The sequence below is a fragment of the Equus caballus genome, chromosome 14 (assembly GCF_041296265.1).
Source record: "Equus caballus isolate H_3958 breed thoroughbred chromosome 14, TB-T2T, whole genome shotgun sequence".
Classification (NCBI taxonomy): Eukaryota; Metazoa; Chordata; class Mammalia; order Perissodactyla; family Equidae; genus Equus; species Equus caballus.
The window spans coordinates 43,093,301-43,109,073 of record NC_091697.1 but is presented as its reverse complement, the minus strand read 5'-3'; the positions used below and the strand labels follow the sequence as shown (position 1 = coordinate 43,109,073).

The 15,773-nt window shown below is 51.7% G+C and overlaps 1 protein-coding gene across 4 annotated transcripts; it reads left to right on the top strand.

Moving 5' to 3' along the window:
* On the top strand, positions 1–15,399 carry MYOZ3 (myozenin 3). Of its 4 annotated transcripts, none has more exons than XM_014730574.3 (8): positions 1–355; positions 493–695; positions 2,059–2,120; positions 7,449–7,603; positions 8,536–8,589; positions 8,706–8,841; positions 9,291–9,453; positions 12,462–15,399. In XM_014730574.3, exons 3-8 carry the CDS (start codon positions 2,060–2,062, stop codon positions 12,628–12,630), a joined length of 738 nt encoding a protein of 245 aa, XP_014586060.1. In that variant the 5' UTR covers positions 1–355; positions 493–695; position 2,059; the 3' UTR covers positions 12,631–15,399. The 4 variants fall into 4 exon arrangements, with proteins under 4 accessions (XP_014586060.1, XP_005599348.1, XP_014586061.1 ...); XM_014730575.3 differs by having other exon boundaries at positions 75–364; XM_005599291.4 differs by lacking the exon at positions 493–695 and having other exon boundaries at positions 63–355.
* The last annotated feature ends 374 nt before the right edge of the window (positions 15,400–15,773 follow it).

Genomic DNA, 15,773 nt, shown 5'->3' with positions numbered 1-15,773 from the left:
ATTTCCCATGGTGCGTCGCAAAGGCTTGTTTACGGGTCTGACTCGGCCTGGCTGAGCTCCTTGAGGGCAGAGCTGTCTTATTTATTTTCAGTCCATAGAGAGAGGCTCAAAGAATGTGAGAAGGTGGAGGGAGGGAGGGAGAGAAGAAGGAAGGAAGGAGGCAGAAAGAAGAAAAGAAGATAGGAAAGAAGGAAGGAATAAGTCAAGCAAAGATATTGGGGGACAATTCATTCATTCATCCCTCCATTCATTAATTAAACAAATATCTACTGAGTTCCCATCAGGCCCCATTCTAGGCACTGAGGACGCGATGAGCAAGCTCGAGTGACTGGTGACTGACTCTCAGCATTTCCAGGTGACTTTGGTGTGTGCCTATGTACGTGTGTGTACATGTGTGTGCAAGACCGTCTGTCTGCAAGGGCCTGCTGCCGGCCCACCTGTCTTCCCGGGGGGCCTGGTGCTTTTAGCATCTGTCCCTGTATCCTGTTGCAGCCCGAAATAAGGCTGTGAGCCACGACAAGGCAGGAACGATTCTCGTCAGCTGAGGCCAGAGCTGGCTGCAGGGCACAGCCTACTTGCTGACCACAGACCACCGGCGGGGCCGCAGCCGCTGACTCAACTCTCAGCTTCCCAACAGAGGTGTTAATCCTGAGGGTCTGATCCTGCCTCCTGTTTACTGTGGTCCTGTCTCTCAGGTACCAGGATCCTAGGGGAGCTCAAGGAGCTGTGGGGAGTGGGCAGAGGAGATGAGCTGACTCCCAGAGCCCCTTGCCCCCAAGCAGAGGAAAGGCCCTGCAGAGGGCGTGGGGAGTGTGGGGCCGCATGGAAGCCTGAGTCCTGAGTCGGGAAGGGAGGGAGTCTAAGCTCTAGGTTACTCTCGGTTAAATGGGGAGGGGGTGGCTAGGATTCAAGGTGGGTAATGGCCCAGCTCAGGACTCCCAGCTCTTTAGGCAGTGGAGGGAAGCAGGGTCCCAGTCTGTAACATGAGGTCCTTCCCAATGCCTGTGAATTTCTGTGGGGGGGGAATGTTATCAAGAGACAGACCCGTGGACTGTGGAATCCTAAGTGTTTACGGTTGGAGTATTCTCAGTCTCTGGGATCCTCACCTCAAATGCATGCAGGCATGCTCACGTTTGCATACAGTTTTAGGGGGTTTGTGGCGGCCTTGAAGCCCATCCATGGATCCCCACAATCTAGCCCAACTTCCTTATGTTACCGAAGGGAGAATCGAGGCACAGAGCTGGGGAGCTGCTTGAGGTGGGGACAGAGGAAGGCGGATTGTGTTTCTAAAGGAAGGAATATGGAACAACCTGGAAGCAAAGCAGAGGGGCACAGGGGCCAGCAGCCTGCGGGGGCTCAAGGGCTCTGCCTTCTCTCCTGGGGGCAAGTTCGGGAATCCAGACTCAGGGCTGCAGGGTTCTCTGGGGCTCTGGACCTCATTTTATCTGTAAATCTCCACCTAGATTCCTGGAAAGTGCCATGAAAGGCAAATGGGGGGCTGGAGGAGGAGGGGGAGAAGGGGCAAGGGAGAACAGAGCGCCATGCTAGTTAGCCGAGGGACGGGGGCCCCGGAAGAGGGGTGGTGTTCTCTCAGCTTTCTTGGGCCAGCCTGTGCCCTCAAGCCTCAGGGCCAAGTACTGGGGACAGAGGGAAGAACCAGCCTTGCAGACACCAGTGTAGCCCCAGCCTAACCACCCATACTCCTCTTCCCCCGACATAAACCTCCAACCTCTTTCAGCCTCTGATCAGAGTTCACCTGTGTCAGCAAATGACGATAGTCATTTGCCCCCACCCCTAATGCCCCAGAGACCACCTCCTGATGCGAGAGCACTTCCCTAGCAACATGGAAGCAGGTCTGTGTGACCTGTGGCGTCTCCCTCATCCTCCTTGGACCTCAAAGAGACCCCAAACGCCTTTCCAGCTCAGACAGCCCTTGCTTGAGACTTCGGGCTGGGCCAAGGCTGGTCAGAGCTGGGACTGGGTGGACCAGGGCCTGGGAGGAGGTCTGGCAAGGGATGGAGGCGGCCTGGTCCATTTGTGGGAGTCTCTCCTCCACAGGATGATCCCCAAGGAGCAGAAGGGGCCCGTGATGGCTGCCATGGAGGACCTCGCTGGACCAGGTAGGACAGACCCAGCCCTCGTGAGTTCCTCAGACCCCATCCTTTCTTCATCCTGGACTCTGGCCACTCAGGCCTGCTGGCCCCAGGCCTGGGCAAACAGATGTGAGTTCCAGGCTAGCCCTGAGGGAGTGCCGGTGGAATCTGCGGCCTGGGCTGGGAAGCTTCCCGAAGCATTGGGAGGGGGCTTGCTCTGATGTCCACAGACTCGGGAACTGAGGTGGAGTGCCCTCGACTAGGGCCTGGGTCCAGCTAAGTCCTTGAGGATCATGATCCAGCCTGGTCCTGGATCTAGCCCTACCTGTGGCCCCAAGCTCCCCAGGCACTTGCCCTTGCTTATTGTAACTGTGGGTCTCACCCAGGCCTCAGGACACCCAGGGCAGCCCAGCCCCATGGCTGGAGACCGGGCGAGGGGAGAGTGGGCAGGGTGGCCAGAGCAGGCTGCCCAATCTGACTCCAGCCGTTTCACTTAAAAGCCGACTCAGCCAATGAATAAATCGTCTAAAATACATGTTTATCAACTTTGTAAGAACTCTTGGTGTAATTTTGGGGTCTGTTTATTTGGCCTACTCTAGACCATTTCAAGTATTTTAAAAAGGGATTCAACCAAGTCAGGATTCTCAAACTTTCATGTGAATCATGTGACTGGTGGTGTTAGTTAAAAATACAGATTCCCAGCCTGTAGACACGTGCAGGTGATTCCGATGCGGGCGGACAGTGAGCAGCTCTGAGAAAGCCTCGTCGCAGGGCTCTGCTGCAGATTTCCTCCTTCAGAGTTCTGAGAAGTGTTTCATCACATGGCATGACTTTAGATGTCAATTGTCCTTTTAACCTATTTTGTGTATTCTTGGCTCCTTTTCTTGGTGCCAGGTTTCTTTTTTTATTCCACAATGGTGTGTGCTGAAGTATGCAAGCTTTGGGAGGTATTGATGCTCTAACTAGAAGATGCAGGCAGTGCATTCTCTTTTCTCTTAAGGAATTAATTAATTACAGACCTCCAAATATAGACACACATCATTTATGCCAGACTGGAAATTTATAGTTGACTTTTGCTAAGGTATTAATTAAAGACACTTCTGAAACTAAAGGAAGGTAGAAAAAAAGATCTCATGGTCTCACCACCAAAAGACAGCCATGGTAAAGTAATAATAATGAAAACGCCATTGTCATGTGCTTATTATGTGTCAGATACTGTGCTAAGAGCTTTTATGCTTTGTGTTATACAACCCTCATGACAACTCTGTAAGTTAGAGATTATTATCCCTATTTTGCAGATGAGAAAACTGAGGCTCAGGGATCTAGGTGGTCACACATCCAGCAGGTGGTAGAGCTGAAATTTGACTCCAGATCTCTGTCTCCAGAGCTGCTCCTTTCCTATATGGCTATACAAATAATACATCCATTTTATAAAACATTCAGACTAAACAGACATGAATGACTTTGAAAGCGAAAGTTCCTCATAATGGAACCATCTGGAGATAACCACTGTTAACATATTTGTGTAAATCCTTCTTCTGTTCATATATAAACGTATTTATATAAACACATGCACACATGGGCTAAATACTATACACTGTGTTCTTCAGCTGAAGCTTTTTTCCCATTAGTGGCACACCACGGACTTATTTCCAGCCTAGAATGATTTATCTCTCTGCCACCCCTCCCCCCGCACCCCCAGCATATAATATGTTATACGCATTTGTATACACACACACACCCCCGCCCCGAGTCGTGGTCCTGAAGGCTCGTCCTGGGTTGGGACCCTTAGGAGCAGAGCCTGAGGATTCTTCAGCAAGTGACTTACTGAGGTCGCGCTCTCAGGAGAAGGGAGGAGACGAAGCAGGCTAGGGCAGGGGAATTGCTAAGCAAGGATGTGGGCTCCGCCACAGCCCGGGTTCACTCAGACCCTGTGGCGGATGGTGCTGCAGAGCATGAACGGCTCCACAGAATTCGTCCCATCTTCAGCAAGGGGGCCGTGGTGCTTCCATTTGCCTGGACGGTCCTCTGCAGAAGGTGGCGGTTGAGAACTGCCAGCCACTGATAAAGGGCCGCTGGGCAGCATCTACTGCAAGACTGAGCCCCAGTTTCACAATTTGAAACCTCACCGCAAGAAACACCCTTGTAACGTAGATCTTCGGGCATGTTTATTCAACTTTTCTCCCCAAGGATGAATGCCTAGAAATAGAATTGCTTAGTCCAATAGGTTTATCCATAGCTTTTTAAAAATCGAGCTCGGTTCATCTGGATAGTATCTGAGAATATGATGCTGGGGACTTTTTATTAGATCTCTAGGTGTAGTCTTTCATGTTTTTAAGTATGCAGTACATTTTCTTGTTAAAAAAAAAAACCAACAGTGCGAACAATTTCGAGCCCTCGCTCATCCTCCCTACGTGCCATAAGTAGGCGCTGCTAACATTTGGCACGCCTCCTTGCAGACTCTCCAGGGCGTGCATAAACACACACTTAGTTTTTTAAATATGTGAGTGGGATCTTAGAATACAGATTCTTATGAAACTTAGTTTTTTCCCTCTTAACCCACAGTGGGTTTCTTTCTATTCCTAACATGTAGAAGTTATTCTCTCGATGTTTGCTGAATGAGTGAAAAAAACGTCAACCTTCTTTTTTAAAAGGTTGTTTAGGATTCCACCGAAGGCAGTGAGTCACTGCGCCTGCAGGGTCCTCAGTGCTACCCGACGGCCGAGTCCACGTCCCTGGCCCTTCTCTCTTCTTCTCTTCTCCATCCCACTCTTGTAGACAACTTTAGCAGCCTCTCTCCTCAAACCTCCACTACCTCCTCCCCCATCTTCATTCTTAGCTAATGACCTCGCTTCTTATTTCACTGAGAGAAGGGAAGTAACCAGAAGAGAACTTGTGCAGCTCCCTCCTCCACATCTGTCCACGTGCTTGCATCTGTGTCCATGTCCTCAGTTCTCCTTCCTGACGTGGTCGATGAACTCTCCTTGTGCCTGTCTGAAGCCAACCCTCCTAACTGGGCACCGGACACCCTCCCCGCCCTCCCTCCTGCTCAAGGGCATTCCTTCGGTAACTCTCCCCGCTCTCTCCTGCATTGTCAAGTTTTCCCATCAGCTGACAAGCACGCGTGTTATTTCTCCCTCTTTAAAAACAAACAAACCCCTCTTGATTCCACAGCTGCCTCCAGCCATGGTCCTGTAGAGCATAACTTCTCAAAGCAGTTGTCTATACTTTCTTCCTCTTTTTCTTTCTTTCTTTTTAAGATTTTATTAAGCCAATCCCCAAACACACACAAAAGTAGAGAGTGCAAATCCCCCTTTTTATTCCTGGAATCCTAAGCAAACCCCAAATACTTCAGAATCCATCAAAAATAATAAAAGGACGTGTCCTTACATGCCATGAAGATATTGGCACACTGAAAAAACTAGCAATGTTGATTTAAGATTATCAAATAACTAGTCCCATAGTCCACCTTCTCCAATTTTCATTTGTTTTAATGAGGATCCAAAAAAGGGCCATTGTTTTTATTTGGTGGCTATGTCTCTCGAATCTCCTTTAATCTAAACACTCCCCTTCTTTTTTTTCTGGGTCATTCACTCCTTTGAAGAAACCAGGCTAGTTGCGCTGTCGAATGTCCCACATCCTGGGTTTGGCTCATTGCTTCCTCGTGGTGTGGTTAAGCTTTTCCTCTGTCCATCTTCTCTTGAACCGTTTCCAGTAAGGCTGTCACACCCAAATACTCCACAGAAACTGCCTTTGTGCAATTACCAATAATAACCCCAGGTTACCAAATAATGGCCAATTTTCAGCCTTCATCTTGCTTCACATATCAGCGGCATTTGCCTCGCTGGTCACTCCATCTTCCCGACCACTTTCAGCATTTGGTTTCTAGATTTCCTCCTACCTCATTGGGTGCCCCTTCCAGGCTCCAGGGCTGCTGGTTCCACATCTCCTCATCTAAATGTTGGAAGCCCCGGGGCTGACTTCGGATCTCTTTATCCATTCTCATATCCTTGGTGATCTCATCCAGCTTGCCACTCAAAACACCATTTATAGAGCTAGTGAAGTAACACGCATGTTTGTTCGCTGATGGGAGCACCATTTTCAGAGCTCTGTGCATCTGAGCTCAGAGAGGGACCCCTTTGGTGGTGCTGTCCAGACATGTCCCTTTCCTACCAACCTCCTCACCATTCTGTCACTCCTTTAAAGGCTTCCCTTGTTAGGAAAATATAAAAGTGTGCATTTCACCAGTGGGGAAAGCAAAAAGGATATGGATGGGCCCCGGAACTACTAAGGACAGTTATCAGCCCTGGAAACCGTCTACATGGCAATAATAACTAGTCCTAACTATGAGAAAAGAAATAAACTTAATGGTCTTCACTGAAAAACAACAACAACAAATACCATTTGTAAGCTCACACTGTTCCAGTTTTTATCTCCAGGTTAGTTTTCTCCCATGAACACTGGACCCACACATTCAGCTCCCTTCTCACATTTGAGTGTCTACACAGCTCTTCAAATCTTATATGCCCAATTTTGGAGACCATTAGGAGAGTTGAACATGGACTGGGCATTATATAAAACAAAATTTATTCACTTGGAAGGGTAGAGACCTTTAATTGATAAAAGCAAGTTATAAAGCATGATACTATGATTCCATTTTGGTTAAAAACTCATATAGGAATATATAGTCATTGAAAAAGTATGAAATGATTTACCTGAAAGTGTTAATAGTGGCAATCTCTGGGTGGGAGGCAATTCTTTTCTTTTTCTCTTCTATCTGTATTTTCTAACTTTCTTCAATGCACATATGTGCTATTCTTATAATAATAAGAGGCTATTTTGAATTGAAAAGACCTCGAGTCTAAAACTGAACTCGATCTTTCCCGCACCTTCTCCTCCTCCAGCCGTCCCCACCTCAGGAGGTGGCTCCATCCTTCCAGTGGCTCAGGCCAGAGCCTCTCCGTAGACTCCCACCCTCTCTCTCTCCTAGCCCATACCCATGGCTGACCTTTAAGGGATATCTAGAATCTGATCATTTCTCACTACTTCCACCACTATGGGCAAAGAGCTGCACAGGAAATTCACGGAATAAATACAAATGGCCAAAGAACGTCTGAAATGGGGCTCAGTCTCACTGAGTGTCAAACACATGCAAGTTAAACTCTGAGGTGTCATTTCTGCCCATCAGGTGGGCAAAGATTCGGCTGAATGATGACTCTCAGTGTCGGTAAGTGTGGGGAGAAACCAGGTTTCTCACACACAATGGACAGTGTGCTGAGGAGGCCTCCTGAGAGGCGGCAGCCTAGGAAGCCTGCGGGTTTGGTAGTAAGAGCTGCCTCTGGCCTCTCCTGGCAGTCCCTGTGCTGGACCTGGGCAAGAAGCTGAGCGTGCCCCAGGACCTGATGATGGAAGAGCTGTCGCTCCGCAACAACCGGGGATCCCTCCTCTTCCAGAAGAGGCAGCGCCGCGTGCAGAAATTCACCTTTGAGTTTGCAGCCAGCCAGCGGGCGGTGAGTAAGCCCCCACTGTGCTCACAGGGAAACTGAGGCCCAGAGAGAGCCAGTGGTTAGTCTAAAGCCCAACAGTGAGCCAGGGGAGGACCTCTGGCCCCTGGGGAGTCCCTCAAGCTCCAGCTGGGGAAGACTGTGATGTTCCCATCGGACTGAGCCCCGCCCTGCCGGGTGATCCTAGAAAAGGGTTACCTCTTTAGGCGTCTCCCCAGATGTGAAACATGAAGTGGCATGGGCAGGAGGAGCTGTGGAGTGAAGGACTCTGGCTCCTATAAAAAGGGCTGAAGCATAGTCATGTGCTCTGGGCTGAATTTACAGCAAGCCGGATTTAGGTTAGACTTGAGCTTGATCTAAGGTGGAAAATGCAGAATGCCTTTTTCTCTTCTTCCCACTGGAAGAAGGAAAAGGCCACGGCACAGTCTGCTGGTAGAGAAAGGAGGCGAGAGCTGTTCATCCTCAGGCTGCAAAGAGGCAGGAGGCAGTTTCAGGTACTTCTAAGGAACTCCCGCACATTCCATCCAGATGCTGCTTAGTTTCTGGACTAGACAGGGAGCGGCTGAGAGGAGTGATGTGGCCGAATGATAAAGACGACAAACACCTGCCTCCCTTTGTGCCCAGGACGGTGCTAGCTAGCGGCTTTGCATCTATCATCTCACTTAATGCTCACAGAGTGAGTTATCGTCATCACCTCCATTTTACAGAGGAGGAAACTGAGGCTCAGGGAAGTCAAGTATCTGTGCAAAATACAATATCTGTCAATATTATAATAGCAACTAAGACGCAGAGCATTTCTCTGTCCAGGCGCTGGGCACCCGGCCCCCCCATCCCCGGGGAGGTGGGCGTTAGGATTAGGCCACGCCCTTTTATTTTCTTGGAGGGAGACCCTGGTCCCTTTCCCCGCTGAGCCCTCCTGCGGCTTATTTTCCCCACAGACCGTGGCCGGAAGCGCCAAGGGGAAGGTGCCTGGAGCAGCAGAGCCCGGGACGGTGAGCGCGCAGGGGACCCCACAGGCGGGGCGGCTTGCGGCTGGGGACCGGGGGTGGGTGCCCGGCGGCTGGAAGGCTACAGGCCGCCGCCGCTGAGCGCCCGCCCCTGTGCCCAGGTCACCAACGGCCCCGAGGGGCAGAACTACCGCTCGGAGCTCCACATCTTCCCGGCCTCGCCCGGGGGCCCCGAGGACGCGCAGCCCGCAGCCTCCGGGGCAAAGAGCGCCCGCAGCCCCAGCGCCCTGGCGCCAGGTGAGCGGTCTCCTGGGTCCCGGGACCAGAGCAAGGGGACAGGAGCGTGCGCCACCGTGGGGCAGGAAGAGACCCCAGAGAACGTCTAGTCCACCTCCTTCCCGACACACACACCCACACCCACACCCACACCCCTCTACAGACCAAACCCAGAGAGGCGCAGCAACGTGCCCAAGGTCACACAGCGAGCCAGAATCGGAGCCAGCACTAGAATCTGCGCCCCAACTCGCGATTCCCCGGCTCCAGTCCTCCTGTTTCCAGGGATGGCGAAGGGTCCCCTTTGCTGGAGCAACTTTGGCGTCACACCCCTCCTCCCCCACTCCTCTTTCCCAGCTCCGGTCTTCCGTCCTCTGTATCCACTGGGTGGGCGTGGGGGTGGGGGCCGAGGGAGGAAGGAACCCAGGCGTCCCCTCCCCGCCCGCCTCCCACGCGCCCTGCTCCACCCCCAGGCTACGCGGAGCCCCTGAAGAGCGTCCCGCCCGAGAAGTTCAACCACACGGCCATCCCCAAGGGCTACCGCTGCCCGTGGCAGGAGTTCATCAGCTACCGGGACTACCAGAGCGACGGCCGAAGTCACACCCCTAGCCCGGCCGAGTATCGGAATTTCAACAAGTAAGGCGGCGGGCAGCTGGGGAGGGACCTGGAGGGTGCGGGAGCCGGTCACCCGCGCAGCGGGAGCTGACTGCCCGGGGCCCTTTCTGCGCGGGCTCTAGCTAAGGCTTCATGCGCGTGCACTGAGCTCTTGCTAGAACTCAGTAGACCCCCTGCCTCTGCGCGGCGTAGGTGCTGAGGGAACGTCCAGGGAATGAATGCGCGAACGCGTCGCACGTCTTGTTGGATCCTCCCCCGACCGGGTGGGGCGGGTGCTACAATCTTTCCTATTCTGTTCGGGAAGAGACTGGCTCAGGACTGCCAAAGGCCTGCCCAAACTCACAAAGTAGGGAAGCAGCGGCAGGGCTGGGGTCCAAGTCTGGGTCGGCCTGGGTTTGTCTCTGGAGCCCAGTTTCATGTTCTCCATCACTGCTGTGTGCCCCCTCTTTGATGGACATCTAGGTGCACATCCTTCCCTGGGAGGTGGGCCCACATCTTGCCAGTCCTAGACCAGCTCAGCCTTGTCCTCACCTTCATTGATGGTGTGGAAGAGGCCTGGAAAGTGGATCTGAGGCTGCCCCACAGTGGGGAGTGGCAGTGAAACATTAGACATCAGAGATGAGAGCCACAGAGGCGTGGCTTGTACTGGTTAGTTCCTCAACATGGGCTTAAATGCAGACTCCACACTTGGCTGTGTGACCTTGGGCAGGTGACTTGACCTCTCTGAGCCTCCCTTTCCTCATCTGTAAAATGAGACTATTACAGTACCTACTTCATAAGATTGTTGTGAGGATGGCGTGAGAACCATAGGCAAAGTTTATGGCAAGTAATAAGCTCTCAATAAACATTGTTACTATTATTACTATTTACAGGCTGAAGTGATGGTTGGAAAAGTTAACAGGGGAGAACTTGAAAGGGATAAATTTAACATTCTGCCCAAGGGGGCCTGAAAAATCACGGGAGTCAAGACAGGAGCTTGGCACTGGACGAAGGCCTTGGGCTGAGGGCCGCATTTCGGCTGCAGTTGGCTTCCTCAGTCTGACGCGATTTCTGAAAAATGCTCCTCTGGCTTGGGCTGCACTAACTGAGAGAGACGAGGGCCCCCCGGAGAGGAGGCCACAGTCCAGCTCGTCTGGCACCTGCTCAGCCCACACGTGGAGACCGTGTCTGTCTGACAGAGACAGATGAGTGGTCACCAGGGCCTGGCTGGGCCTGTGAGGAGGGGCTGAAGGGACTGGAGGTGACCGGCCTTGAGAAGAGACAGCTCAGGAGGCGTGTGACCGCCCTCGAGCAGCTGACTAGCCCGGGAGGGCCATGACAGGAGACTGGGCCCAACAGGCATTGTGTGAGCCACAAGCCCCTGGCAGACGGTTTGGGGCCTCCCGCCAGGCGGGACTGTCCCCTCTCTCCTCCTGGGGCCCTCAGGCCTTGCCTGCCCAGCTATTTACAACCCTCAGCAGACATTCAGTCCTGGCAGCCAGCTTCCAGGCTGGGCGGCTCAGGTGGCAGCCCCATCCATCTCACACCTCAGGGACGACAGTCTGAGGCACGTTCCCACCAGCAGAGGAAGAGTCTTGGGGAACCCTGAGCCCAGACCCCTTCCGGGACGGAAGGACCAAATAAGGCACAGAGAGGAGGAACAGCAGTGCTGGTGGCCGAGCTGTGCTCAGAATCCAGGGCTCTGGGCTCTCAGTCAGCGCCCAGCTGTGAGGCCTTCTCTGCTTGGACGCTGCCCAGCTGTTCTCGCGGGGCCTGGCTGTTGCTGCCACAGCTGGGGTGGTCCAGGCAGAAACGCTGTCCTGGCTGGAGCCCAGGCCCTGGCCCAAGGTTTGCCTTTCCACCCGGGGGCAAGCACTGCCCTCTTCCTATTGGTCCCAGGCTGTGGGGAAGACACTACAGGAGAAAGCCTTTTTATTTTTCTTAAAATTGAAAAACAGTTTAAAAACCACATCCCTATATTCTCTTTTGGGGGGAAAAAAAACCTACGTAACTGCAGATAAAGGTAGGGCTCCTGTGTTCACCATCCTCCATCCCAGTTCCCTTCCCAAAGGTAACGTGTTGTCAGGTGGGTGTGTAGATTCTCAGAACATTGTCTACAGGCGGCTACGTCCCCCAGGGGCCACGCATTGCTCTGTGTGTGTGGGCGCTTTAATACTTTGTATTTCATTTGTAACTCGCTTGCTTTCTTCACTCAACATTATGCTTTTGATTCTACCCTACTTCATCCATACAGACCCCGTCTTTCCTTTTAAGCTGCTGTATAGTATTCTGTCGTGTGGAGATTCTACACTTGTCTTGTCCATTCCTCTGCTGGTGGGCGGGTGGTTGCTTCTGGCTTGTCACTAGTCAGTGCTTATCTCTGCTCCCTCGTCATCTATGCTTGTGCTCCCCTAAGCCACATGCTTGTAGGTGGAGTTGCTGGTTTACAGAGGTTGCACGTTTTCAAGTTAAGAAGATCCTGCCAAATTATCCTCCGAGGTTGCAGCATCAATTTACCCTCCAAACAGCAGTCTAGGAGTGAAACTTTGTCCCCCGACCCCTACCTCACCAACTTTGCCCCATTACCAAATTATTTCTTCTTGTCAGTCTTACGGGTGAGAAGTGGCGTGTCTCTGCTGTAATCTGCGTCCTCCTGATTCTCAGTGCTCTTTCGAATCCTCCCTTCTCTCCCCAGTTTGTGGGTATCTTGTTCTGAGGGGAGACAGAACGAGGGAGGAAACCCTATTCCTACTCTGGTCCCTTCTGGGGCTCACTTAAGGGGAGCCTAGAGCTGTGCCTGGGACAAGCCAATCCTAACTCGGAAAACTTCACTTCTATTCCCAAGAATAAGCCACCCCAACCAGGGCCAGACTTGGGAATGGGCAGACTGAAAAAACCTTCTAGAGACAGTACAAAACCTTGCTGTATAGGAGGGGAAACTGAGGCCTAGAGAGAGGCAGGGAGGGGGCCCGGCATGGTGACCCAGGTGTCAGTGTTTTGCCATCTCCTTCACACACAGCCCACCCCTCCTGCTGCTCTTCTCTCCCCAGGACCCCGGTGCCCTTTGGAGGACCCCTGGTGGGGGAGGCCGTGCCCAGGGCAGGCACCTCCTTCATCCCAGAGCTCACCAGCGGCTTGGAACTCCTCCGCCTGAGGCCCAGCTTCAACAGAGTGGCCCAGGGCTGGGTCCGCAACCTTCCGGAGTCCGAGGATCTGTAGCCCCAGCCTGAATCTTCAATTCCCCAGTCTCGGAGTTTGGGTAACATCTGGAGCCAAGACTCATGGACAGCACTTCACAGTTTACGAAGGGCCTTCACATACAAAACCCATTGCAAGCGGCCTCAAAGGTCACAAAGTTCACTAGTCCCCAAATGTGGTGTGCTTCAAAATTACCTGGGGATGTTATTTTTAACACAAATTTCTGTCCTGCCCCAGACTTGCAGCATCAGAGACCCCGGAGTGGGGCAGTCTCCACTAGTAACTAGTACTCCCAGGTGATTCCAGTGTCCCTGGTTTGTGTCTTTAGGAATGCCAACCACCAACGAATGCACCTCCTGCCTCCACTCCTCCCTGCTCCTGCCCTCCAGCGTACACTCCCCAATCACGGGGCGCTCACTAGTTGCCATTTGCCTGTGAATAACTCTGATAATGAGAAAGTTTTTCCTTTTTCTGAGATGCAGTTGGCTTTATCTATTCATGCTGTAAACATTTACAAAACACCTACTGTGTGCTAGACACTGTGCCAGCCCCAGGGAGTGCGTGTGGTGAATAAGCCAGGCCCTGGCCTAGAGGAGGGAAAGACAGACTTGTAAAGCAGTAAATCATCTTAATTTTTCCCTGAAGCGTGCTGACAGTTGAGGAACAAGGCCCCGCGAGGCCGAGCAGGGGGCCTCTCACCCTGGGTGTGGGGTGGGATTCTGGGAAGCTTCCCAGAGGACGGGAGTGGGAGCTCCGGGGAGGAGAGAGGCCATCAAGGGAAGAGGGTGTGATGGGGAGGGCGTTCCCGGCAAGTGGACCAGCCCGTGCACAGGTGCGGGATTGTCATAGATGCAGGGTGTTCTGGAGAAGGGTGAGGGCAACGTTAGAGGAGTCGGTGCCTCCTTAGAGGGCTAGAGTCGGGGTGCTATACTAAGGAAGTCGGGGAGGGTCTTGAGCTGGGGAGGGAGGTTGCCATGTGAGGCACAGATTGGAGGGGACTAAGGCCGGAAGCCAGGAAGCCTTCAAGGAACAAGGCCTGGACTAGGGAGGTGGCCATGGGGATGCAAAGTGGGGTCACCTCTCTGCACACCTCCCAGGACAGGTGCAAAGTGCAAAGGGCACTTATAAGGACTCCTTCTTTCACCTCCTTCTGCTCACAATGCTGAGCAGGCCCCTGGGTGGATCTTCTCCTGGTCCCCACAGGAGTAGCTCGGGGCTCTGCTCCAGCTCATTAGGAAGAGGAGAGAAAGGAATGGCTCTTAGTTCAAGTGACGGTGATGGTGATGATGGTGACGATGATGACGACGACGATGATGATGATGATGATGGTAGTGGCTGCTTTTTACTAGGTGCCTCAGTGCTAGGGCTGGGAGTAGTTTCTCTACAAGTTCTGTTTCTAATTTTCGGTACAAACCTGAGAGAAAGGCATTGTCCCATTTTACAGACATGGAGATCCAGGCTCAAAAGGGGCATGTGACTTGTCTGGGAACAGAGCCAAATGGGAATCTGTCTGATTCCAGTGGCTGTCTCCTTTCCTTGCACTGAGTGGCCATGCCAATGCCCGCTCACTCTGGAATCACCTCATCAGGGTGCCCTGCCTTAGAGTTTAGAGGTTAGAGGGCAGGCTGAGGAGTCGGACTGGATGGGATGGGTTCTAACTGCTAGCCGTGTGAACTTGAGTAGGTCATTTCTCGTGGGTGGGCCTCTGTTTCTCCACGTGTAAGATGAGAACAAGAGTCGGAGCCCGTGTATAGAGTGGCTGTGAGCACAGTGATGGACACAGACACAGTAAGTGCTCAGTCACTGTTAGAATTCACGCAACTACTGCTCTTGACTGGAAAGATGTTCTTGCAGGGGATGCAGCTTGAGAAGCAGGCTGCCAGGATGTCACTGGGGGTCAGTAAAGCTGAGACGTGAAGGAAAGCTTCTGATCCTGTAGGGCTCCCTTTGGACATGAATTACTCCTTCCTCCGCCTCCCTCCGCCTCCTCCCTGACTCCTTCTCTTGGGAGATGAGGTGAGGCACCCAGCTGGCTCCCAGGGTGCGTGGGATAGTGGTTGCATTTTCCTTTGGCTTTGGGGTTCCACTGTGCCCCACACAGTCTCAAGAGGTCAGCAGCTTAGAATTGCTTGTAATCAATGTATTGTCTTGAATTTGGAGGCTGCTGTTTAAAGCCATGTTTTCGTGAGCTGGAAACCAACCATTAAAGTGTCTGAAACATAGAGGAGAGGACTTGGCCTGCCTTGGGTTGGCTCTGCTGTGCTCTGGAGGGTGATGACAGCCACCAGGTACAGAAGAGGAGAGCCTGGCGGGGAGCCTGCTGCATCCCAAAACTAATCTTTTTCCTTTCTTCTAATAATGTGACTTTTGCTGATGTTGTAAAAAAAAAAAAAAAGAATCCTTATTGTAAAAATGGATAAACAAATACATAAATAAAGGAAGACATAACATGTAAAAGTATCTGCCCACATAGCTCCTCCCATGCACACACACAGACCTCCCCACCCTCCTGCATTCTGCCCCATTCCCACATACCTGAGGTAACCACTGGTAACAGTTTGGTCCTTCCAGAATTCTAGAATTGTTTGAATAGGCAAATATGTACATGTGTGTAGATGCATAGGTACAATGATATGTCTCTGTTTTAATGGGATCATACTATATGTATTATTCTGTATTTTCCTTCTTTATTCAACAGCAAGTAAAATTTGGGTCCTGATAAAGCAGGTCATTAACCTTTCATGTAATTTGGGGGCCTAATAACCCCTTCATATAAAACTCTATACTTTTTGCCTGTTTTTGTTCTTTATAGAAATGAAATCATGCAGTGAGATGGAAATGAAAAGGACCGAGAATAGCTAAAGCATTGGAAAACCCAACATTAGATACAGCAGCAATGAACATAAAAGCACTACAGTTACAGGCACCAGTACAGACGCCTCTCAGAAACAGAAGGGTAAGCAAAGGAAGGCAGATACAGCTGTATGTTTACTGCGAGGAAGTGTTTAATGTAGAAGTCAGGATAGTGGTAACTTTGGGAGGAAAGAAAGGTTTGTGATTATGAAGGGACATACAAGATGCTTCTGAGGAAAGCTGGAAACCTTCTGTTTCCAGACCTTGGCGATTGTTAAAAATATTTAATTTAGTTGTACATCTGTGTTTTA

Coding starts and splice junctions, on each gene's coding strand:
- MYOZ3 (XM_014730574.3), top strand. CDS start 2,060: ATGATCCCCAAGGAGCAGAAGGGGCCCGTGATGGCTGCCATGGAGGAC. Junction 7,604..8,535: donor TTGCAGCCAGCCAGCGGGCG/GTGAGTAAGCCC, acceptor TTTTCCCCACAG/ACCGTGGCCGGAAGCGCCAA. Junction 8,590..8,705: donor GAGCAGCAGAGCCCGGGACG/GTGAGCGCGCAG, acceptor CCCTGTGCCCAG/GTCACCAACGGCCCCGAGGG.